Raw genomic sequence first — 10,000 nt, 5'->3', positions numbered from 1 at the left:
TTACTGTTCAAATTTAAATTTGAAAACCTCTGATGTCCTTCGGGTGAACTAAGATGTACAACTTCAGGGAAAGGAGCTCGAATCACCCCAAGCTAATTGGAAGTGGGATTGTAAAAATGTAGTTTTTCAAACAATTAACTTCAATGATCATCCAGGTGCACACAATGACTTCTGCATGAACACATCAACACTCGTACCATACTTCCACCAACTGGAAGATTTGTTTGGTACTTCTCTGACTTCGATTGCAGCAAAACATTCGTGTTTTCACCATTTCGAAGGCACGGACAAAATGGGACACGATGGATGTGAAGAACACGGAGTTTAGACAAAGTTTGTAATAATTTATGCGAGGTAAGAATCTTGGTAACTTACGTTCCATCCGGTAAGAAGGTTTCTTGTAAGAGGGTGGAGGAGGAGGGAACGAGCGCCTCTTCTGGGGGGTCTTTGGAGAAAGAATAAAAATATAAAGATTAAACACATCGATGTGTTCATCAGATTGATAACTTGTTCAGGAAAGGGAACAGAAGGAGATGAACTGATGGAACAGGTAATCGATGACAAGGTGAATTTGTCGATTTGATCCAATAAAGGTGAGTTATAATTCTTGTTATTTATCCTGCGTGGGGATGACCATGCCAATATGTGACCTTTATCACAAAAATAATAATTACAATTATCCAACTGAACAACTTCATCGTGGGGTTCACTGTGTTTGTACCCAGTGTGTTCACCCCCAACTTCTCCCAAGTACTGAAGAGTCCTCACCTGTTGAAGGTCCTGCATACGGTCTGATCCATCAACACCGTGCTGCATCTGTTGCAGGCCTTGATCGCGTTGAGGTTTTTGTTCCTTCTGCACTCCAACAACGTGTGGTTTCTGTTGTTGACCTGGTTGCTGTTTGAGCGATTCATCACGTTCAGGTTTTCGTTCCTCATCACGTTTCCTCTGTCCTTCCTCTCTGTGCTTTTGTATTTTCTTCTTTTGCTTGTCTTCCTTTCTCTGTCGATGTGCTTCTTTTTCTTTCTGGTTCACCTCTTCCTGTTTTATTTCCCCTCGTTTGTCGTGCTCTCGTCTCTTTCTCTCCTTTTCCTCACATCGCCAAACCTCATGTTCCCGTGTCTGAACGTCGTTTTCTCGTTTACGTATCTCCAGCTCCAGCAGATGTACCGCCTGCTCTCGACACAAACACTCTTCCTCTTTTATTCTCTGTGTCTCCACAAATTTATCTTGCCGCCCACTCTCCTCCTCTTCTCTTTGGTGCACCAGTTTCTCCATATTCTCCACATCCTGTTCTCTCAATCTAATCTCATCCTCTTGGCGACATGTCTCAAACTCTCTGTGTTTTATCTCGAGTTCTTTCAATTCCATCTTTTTATCAAATCGAGCCTGTTGTTCCAACTCGATTCTCTCTCGTTTATCAATCTCTCTCTCCAACCCGAACAGCACGTGCTCACTGTTTAAAACTTGTTGCTCTTTTTGCTGAATCTCAAGCATTCTGCGTGTCTGCTCCTGATGGACCGATTCCTTCCATCGTAGGAATTCCTCTTGTTCTCTCAGGAATCCCTCTTCCATTTCCCTCCACTCTGCCTCCTTTATTTTATTTTGCTCTTCTTCATTCTTTTTCTCCTGTTCTTCTTCATCACGTTTTCTCATTTCCTCTTCCTTGTTTCTCCTCTGCTGCTCTTCCTCTGTTTTATTCTGCTGTTCTCTCTCTTTTCTCCATCGTTCATCCTCATGTCTGTGTTGAACGTCTTTGTCCTGCACAGATTTTTCTGCGAGCTGAATTAATCGCTCTCTTTCTTTCATTCGTTCTTCTTTCTGGTGCAATTTTTCACCTCTTTCCTGTAGTTTCTCTCTCTCTCTCTGCCACAACTGTTCGAACAATGCCTTTTTTTCTTCCATTCTTTTATCCTCCTCTTCCTTCACCTTCTGAATCTCCAACACCTCCTTTTGTTGATCCTCCTCCAGCAACGGCCGCTCCTTTTTTCCCATTTTTTTCTGCAAGTGCTTCCGGTCACAACAAAAACTGCAACAAAACAAGGGCAATGCTCGTCAGTTTGAGGAAAATGTATGATTTTGTGAACGACCAAACACATGTACCATGAGTGTTGCATTGAAGAAAACGAAGATGAGACGATTCAATTCCTTACACACATGGTCTGATTGAAAGATATCTTGACCAATCAAATCTCAACGAAACTATAGACACTGAAATACAAGCAACAACAAGAAGGACAGACGGAAGAACACATCCCTCCGCCAGGCTGATTAGTTTACGTTTTGTATCCCAGTGAAAGGCTGGATCTGGATTTGGACGTAAACTAAAATGTAATCGGCTTGTTCTGGTCACCAACAAACTCATCCTCCAAGTTTCATCCGAATCCGTCCCGAACTTTTTGCGATATCACACTGTATGTGTATCGTTTTCGCACTATCATTCAATCGTGAAAAATGAGTTTAAAAAATCCTCGGATCCAGATCTGGATTCAGATCTTCACCAAAATCTAATCATTCAGTCAGTGTCACATGCCAAACCTCTCCAACAAATTTCATCCAAATGCATCTTCAAATTTTTGAGATATTGTTCACAATCAGACAAACAAACAAACAAAAGAGAAAGGGGTGAAAACAAAATGTCCATCCACCTGCAGTGGAGGAGGTAATAAGACCAGTCTCTGGACCATGGGCCTGTTTGTGTACAAGCGAACACATCTACGGTATTTCCAGTCTTGTCTGCCTCCTTGGTCATTTCTTTCTTATAGTGTGTCTGACGCCTTAAGGTTGTCTGAGGACCTTCCGATCGCATGAAACCCAGGGCACGCAGTGTGTAATAGTTCATTTGTAATTGTATCTTTTGTTTTCCCTACCCTGTTGTTGAATACACTTTGTAAGGAAAAACATAATAATAACAATAATAATGACGAGCCGAAACCCCTTCACAGGATGATTCCGTTCATTCAACCACCCTCACCAGCTCACCCACACTCGAGGGACATGGACTGGACAGGGCGTGCTTGCCTCCGCCTACTCATCCCCCGCCCCTGCCCCATTCCCCCCCGCCTCCCACCCCTTGCCTTCAATTTGCTTGCCCCCGCCCAAAAATTTAATTACCCCGGCCCCGCCCCGGCCTCTTCACTCCCTGCCCCCCGTCTCTTGATTCTCCGCCCCCCTGTCCACCCCATCACACTCAACTCTGCCTAATTCACCCCAGCCCCAGCCTACTCATCCCCCGCCCCATTTCCCCCGGTCTCCCGCTTTCAATTTGCTTACACCCGCCCAAAAATGTGCTTACCTTGCCCCCCGCCTCTTCACTCCTCGCCCCCGTCTCAACGAAAAGTGTTTATTCTGCTTCAGAGTTGAAGGTTGACTATTGCCACTATGTGCGATGCACTCTTACAGGTACGAAGTTTCTTTTAGTCCAGGTCACAGTCCCGAGAAAAACGTGACGCGATGGCTAGGAGAAGCACAAAATTGGTCCTTCAGTATTAATATATAGAAGATACAATGTTTCTTCTTACATTTTTTGTGTCAAATTCACATTCTGAGGCAGTCAGCATGAGCAGAAGGGGGTTTTACATTGCAGACGCTATTTTCGAGGAGTGGAATTACACTTCTCAGCGTTTACGGTCTGTCGACGACAGACGTAATGACGTCAGTGAATGACCGATGATGTCATGACGTCCTGACGCGTCTCAGCGGTGACGTCACACGTTGCCATGTCAATGAATGTAAAACGAAAAGTGTTTATTCTGCTTCACAATTGAAGGTTGACTATTGGCACTATGTGCGATGCACTCTCACAGGTACAAAGTTTCTTTCAGTCCAGGTCACAGTACCGAGAAAAACGGGACGCGACCGCTCGGAGGAGCACAAAATTGGTCCTTCAGTATTAATATAAAGAAAATAACTTGGGCTCTGTGGATTTATTCTTCTTTTCCTAATTCCGAGCCACACTGGCTCTTGATAGTCCGTTGAAGAAGAGGTTGGTTTCAGGAACGACTCGTGTCCAAAACAAAACATAGCCCCATCCGACATGGCAAAACCATTCATGTCACCAATTCAGTACCGGCCATGAAGGAAGTACCAGCACATCACTCAACTGGCTGAGACGTTCCGCTGAAGTATGGTAGAGCAGCATTTCGGACCTCGACTCTGCTCGGAGTGTCTGAACCAGTTTTCATTGTGGTTTGTCATGATTCAGACAGGAAACAGACTGAATGTCACTTTCAGGATTCAGACTGAATGTCACTTTCAAGGAGAGTGTGCTCCGTGTTCCGGTCCTCCTTGTTGTCACTGGACCAGACATTCGTTTGCCAGACTTGATGATTCGTAATAATTTAATGTAAACTCGTTTCAAAGTTCTGTACTATCTTGTCCTCCTGGATGAAGGCATGATTTAAATATTGATGAAAAGTCACGTGATCTTTACCAGTGAATGCCGGGCTTTCTTTGATTCCTCCTCCTCCCGAACCACCTCGCTGGTTTAAAGGAGATCACGACGACGAATAAGAGGAGCGCGATCGTGACGAACACGACATCGCGAACCTTCGACATCACCGGTACCTCCACATCATCATTGTGGAACAACTATGGACATGGACAAGGGCAGAAACAAAAGAAATTAGAAACAAGAGAAATTGAAATTGAACTAAACAACATTTATTAATTATTCAACAAAATCCAAAACTTTGTAACAAAACAAGACCAAGATGTTACAAACGCAGTGGTTCATGGAATGTACGAGAGTTTATCATTTGAACCACACTTGACAAGTTCAGCTTCATAAGGAGTTTGGGAAGTGACTTGTAATTTGTTGAGAATGCTGCGGATAACTCGACTACCCTTTACAAAAACACCGCGGAACCTTCAACGTACACCGACAATGAGTGCTGCACACGGGTCCTCGTGCGTCACTTTCCTCTGATGGTGCACACATTGATGGACCGAAATACAGGTGAAGCACCAGGGCGGCAGTTTATACCGGGATAGAGATTCCAACCCAAGCAACACAGCTCAGAGGTGAGTGTACAAACTGTGAGGCTTCAGCAGCCCTGAGATGTATTTTTTCGATCTCAATATCCAGTGAACAAACGAGGAATATGAAGATTCCTCCATCGACACGACCATGAAGGAGCAGTTTCCTTGGTGGAGAAAGTTCACTTAGAGTTTCCAACCAAAGATCAACTCTTTAAATTCCTCATCACATGCTCATGGTGAACAGGGATCACAACAATTTAAAGGACACACAAGGAATATCAAAATGGGATTTTAAAGATTACTCCTGGAATCTTTCATTTCTGCAGAAAAGTGCCATGAGACAAGCCAACCGGCTAAAGAGGAATGAAAATGGCAAAGCAGTGGGACCTGATGAGATCCCAGTGGAAGTACGGACCTGCCTCGGTGAATGTGGAGTCAAGTGTTGAATAAACGATTCACCTGTGTTATGATAACAGAGGAGGTTCCAAGGGAATGGAGGCAAAACATTCTGGGAATATTAATTAATTAAGGCCTTTAATTATCTTCAAAAGGGATGTTTTAATGAACCCAAACACCCAATTTTCTCTTCCTTGGAGTTCCCTTCACATGCAAAGTTTCACGATGCTCGGTTTCATGGTTTTGGAGTTATGGAGGACATTAAAACACACAAACACACACACACACACACACACACACACACACACACACACACGACAAGTTTCCTCAGAAGTAACTTTTCCTGGATGTTCTTGATAAACATCATAAATTATCCAAACAGGTTTCCACGATGATTTATATCTTCTTACAAGTTATCCCCAACTACCAAGTACAATGTGATTACAACACCACACACAAATGTACACACACGGGACTACAACTTCGCCGACACACAAAGTTTCCCCCCCCCCCCCCGAGTGGGTTTCCATGTCAGAATAATTTTATTTTCCATTTCCAGGGAATCTCCACATTTTGAAACCCTTCAGTGATCCAATGGTTCTTCCAACAGCACAGCATCCCGCCATTTTAATAACAATGATGAACAATGGTTTATTCATTCAATGAACGATCAAACGATACAAAATGATGGTCATCACCCACGTGGCCAGACAAACCTTGTTGTGACTCCGAGTAAACTGTATCAAGACTCCAGTTTACATGTTTGTAAATCTTCAACAATCTCTGATCATCTCAATGGATGGAGGATCGCTTTGAATCCCACTCCTGTGGCCATTTTACTAAATGACGAATCACCTCTCTTCATGTCGCTTCCTCCACTCATACACACTCCGCCCCACGATTGACGTTCTTGTGAGAAAGTTATTTCCGTGAAACGTTTCATATTTGAATCACACTCGCCGTGTCACTCGTCTTCACTCGGATTTTCAATCGAATCCAAAACAAGAGAAATCTAACATGGAATACACCACCGGTTCACTTCTCCATCAACCCAAAAACGTTATCTCTTACCATCACCGCTTACCTGCTGTGGAGGTCGGGATGGTTCTCCGGAGACGAACATCATGACCGCTGCGATCAGAGACCACATCTCTCATGCACGTCTATCCACGGAATGGCGTTTCACAATCAATCTCTGTATTAAATGATCCCGAATATGGAATTCTCATTGTCTCCAACAACAACCATTGTGACGTCATAATTGCCTGTGGCCACGCCCCCTCTTCGCGCGTCATTTATTTTGACCGTTCCACCTTTTGTCGAATTAATTTTATTTTTCTCTGATTAATCTCGGTAAAAACCATGCGGCCCAAGTTGATGAACATCACGAGTGTTTTATCCGCCCTGTTTCTGACCTTTAATCAGAGTTCAGGTTCTCATTTTTATGTTTTATTCAACAAGAATGCGATCGCACTATTTTATTATCGCGCCGTTGATAATTGTAGTGCAGTTCACCGCCGCGCGTTAATTCCGGGGTTGACGCACTATTTCTGGGGACAGAGGAATGACGTCAATTAACTGTAAAAATAGTCTAAATCATCAACACGATGAATAAACTAATACGTATCAGTAATTATTGAAAAACAATGTGAATCTTGCACATATAGGATGGTATTCTGGTGTGAAGGAATGAAGGGGGAGAATGAATGAAGGGAGGGTGTGTGAATGGTGGTTTCCTGGTGATGAAGAACATGATGTTGACGACGAGGAGAATAATGACGCACGAGGAGGATTTGGCGCGATCAGAGAACTGAACAATCACTTGGACCATCGACAGATGGTTTCATTTGAACCTCACGTGTTTCACCTCGTCGGACAAGGTAATTACGTCACTAATTGCATGACGTGGTTTCGGAAGGGAGTGAGGTGTGATGAAGTGAAGTGAGAAGGACTCCATCAGACTGCGGACGACAGCTTTGCATGTGGTCAGGAGCTCAGGTGTGCCGAGGAAGGACTTTGCACGACGGAGGATGCTGAGTCGGCGAGTAGTTTTGGAGGCCGGATTGGAAATGTGGATTTCCCAGGAAAGATCATGGCAGATGGAGAGACCCAGAAGTTTGAATGAAAGGATTTCTTCAGAGGATTGTTTGGAAAGTAGATCGGGGCGGGGAGTTTTCCAAAAGGTCCTTTCAGAGAGACATAGTGAGAGTGTGAGATTAGTCATGATTGAAAGACATGTTCCACGTGTTGGACCAGTTTGTGATTTTATCCAGATCTGCAGAGTGAAGAAGCTGCTGCTTGCCGGTCTGAGGGATGACAGATGGTACAGCAGAGGGTGGAGTCATCAGGAAAGAGATAAATAGGATTTTCCAGAGAGTCGGAGAGATCATTGATTAAAACTAGAAAAAGAACAGGGGCCAGAACACTGCCTTGAGGAACTCCAGCCTGGACAGGAAGAAGGGATGAGAGAACTCCATTTTGGGCCACACGTTTACTGCGACAGGAGAGGAAGTCTGCGAGCGGTGAGTGGAGATGGCCTTGGATAACATAGGAAGAGAGTTTGGTGAGCAGGGCAGGGTGCCAGACCGTGTCAAAAGCACATGATCTGTCAAGGGATATGGCTGTGATTTCATGCCTGGCATTGAGGATCTCCATCGATTGTTAGGAGAGCAGAAGCAGTTTCGGGGAGAGTGCATGGTCTGAAACCAAATTGATGATCGGAAATCCAGCCATTGGATAAGAGGAAGGATTTTGATGTGTGAAGCAATGATGGATTCCATCACCTTGCTGAAGATTGGAAGAGGGTTGATCGGTCTGTTGTTGCAGGGATCTGTTTTTGCACCTTTTTTATGCAGGGCAGTAATGTTTGCTGATTTCCAAGCAGATGACAGATGACCTGGAGCAAATGAGAGGGTGAGTGGAACAGAGAGAAGGTGAACAAGAGCAGAGGAGCAGGTTTTTAAGACAGGTGGTCTGATGCCGTCTGGACTGGTTGCAGAATCTGAGTCGAGGTTTGACAGCAAACTCTCCACTTTGTCAGAAGAAAAGGACACAGAGTCCATGGACAGTTGGATGAAACTGGGTAAGGTGGGTACAAAAAGCGATGGGTTTCGTGCATAAGATTTCGATGCAAACACCGAGTTTAGGCATTCAGCCTTTTCACATGCGGTATCAGCAGTCCGGCCATTTGAGGTAAGGGAGGGGATGGAGGGAATACACCAGAAACAGATTTTATTAGACGCCACCAGGATTAGTAGAAGGGAGAGAGGTTTGAGAGTTCAGACTTTTGCATCGAAAGATGTTGTTTTCTGGCTCTCCTGAGGGTAGATACACACTTGTTCCGAGCTTTATGGAAGGAACTGAGATTACCCTCAGTTGGGTTTGCTTTCCATGAGGCAAAGGCAAGTTGTTTTAGGACAACTGCCTCGCCACAAGCTTCAGTGTAGAATAGGCGGGAAGAAGGGTAGAACAACTAAAGATGAGAGGGGGATAAATCTGTGCCTGAGGGCGAGCAAGTTTCTCTGAAAGAATTCCCAGGATGAGTTTATGTTGGAGAAAGTAGCGATGGGAGATTAGTCTCGAAGTTTGATGGCTGCTTGGAGACCCTGCCAGTTGGCCTGAGTGCAATGCCAGACTCGATAGCGCTGAGGTGGTTCTCTGATAACAACCAGAGAGATGTCCACGTTGACAAGCACGTGGTCAGAAGAACCTCTTGGAGCGGAGGAAGAACAGCAGACATTTTCAGGGAAATTTGTCAAAATCAGATCCACAAGAGATGGAGTGCCATTGGTTGGGATCCTGGTTGCCATTGGTTGAGATGTTGACCGATGGAGTCAGTCCCAATGAGTCGCAGAAGAGATTTTGCTGAAGTGCCATGACAGGTGAGAGAGGTACCCACACCGAGCCAACTGGCACAATGACAATTGAAGTCACCACATATGAGGAAGAGTTCAGATGAGAAGATAGAAGTTGGTCCATGTTTTCGGATAGTGAGGTGTAAATGGAGTCATCACTGTTTGGTGGATGGTACAGTACACATATAAACATTGGGTGGTGGTGGAGTGGAAGCCATAGCCTGAGGTATTCCTGGGGGTGTGGGGGAGTGAAGGCAGTGCATGGAGAGTGAGGAATAGAGTTTTTGATGAAGAGAGCAACTCCTCCACCAGGACGAGGCGCAGGTCTGTCATACCGGAGGAGGGAGTAACCAGGGAGAGATACTTGGGAGTCAGAGACGCCTTGAGGGAGAAAAGTTTCTGTGAAGCAGATTATGTCTGGTTTGTCAGTGGCAACCTTCGTGGAATGATCTGTAAGGTTTGAGCGAAGGCCACGGATATTTGAGGTCCACACTGTTAATGAAGAGGGAGGGGAGGAGGCTTTGGGTGCAGAGGATGGGAGTGGAGGGGGAGGGTCGGACAAGGGAGGAGGGGTGGAGGTAAGGAGAGTTGTTGAGAGTGTGGGGGGTTGCAGAATAGCCCGGGGAGGGGCCGGATGAGAGGGAGAAAAGGCTCTGTGGTGTTGGGGGAGAGGGGAGGGAAGAGAGGGGGCAGAAGGCAGTTGAGGATTTGAAGAGGTGGAGTGGTGAGAGGGCAGGGGAAGGAGAGAGCTTTGTGGATGCAAGGGGCGG

The 10,000-nt window shown here is 45.2% G+C and overlaps 1 protein-coding gene across 1 annotated transcript; it reads right to left on the bottom strand.

The window, feature by feature from the left end:
• Window positions 1–371: 371 nt before the first annotated feature.
• Window positions 372–4,762, bottom strand: LOC147008895 (uncharacterized). The gene is made up of 3 exons (XM_085863749.1): window positions 4,433–4,762; window positions 651–2,029; window positions 372–445 (listed from the first exon to the last, which is right to left on the bottom strand). Exons 1-3 carry the CDS (start codon window positions 4,555–4,557, stop codon window positions 372–374), a joined length of 1,578 nt encoding a protein of 525 aa, XP_085719875.1. The 5' UTR covers window positions 4,558–4,762.
• Window positions 4,763–10,000: the final 5,238 nt, after the last annotated feature.

Source organism: Eptatretus burgeri, chromosome 18, assembly GCF_056783735.1.
Source record: "Eptatretus burgeri isolate ZD-2024b chromosome 18, Ebu_testis_v1, whole genome shotgun sequence".
NCBI classification, from domain to species: domain Eukaryota; kingdom Metazoa; phylum Chordata; class Myxini; order Myxiniformes; family Myxinidae; genus Eptatretus; species Eptatretus burgeri.
Note: the sequence above shows the minus strand (reverse complement) of the source record. Positions and strands in the feature narration are given on the sequence as shown.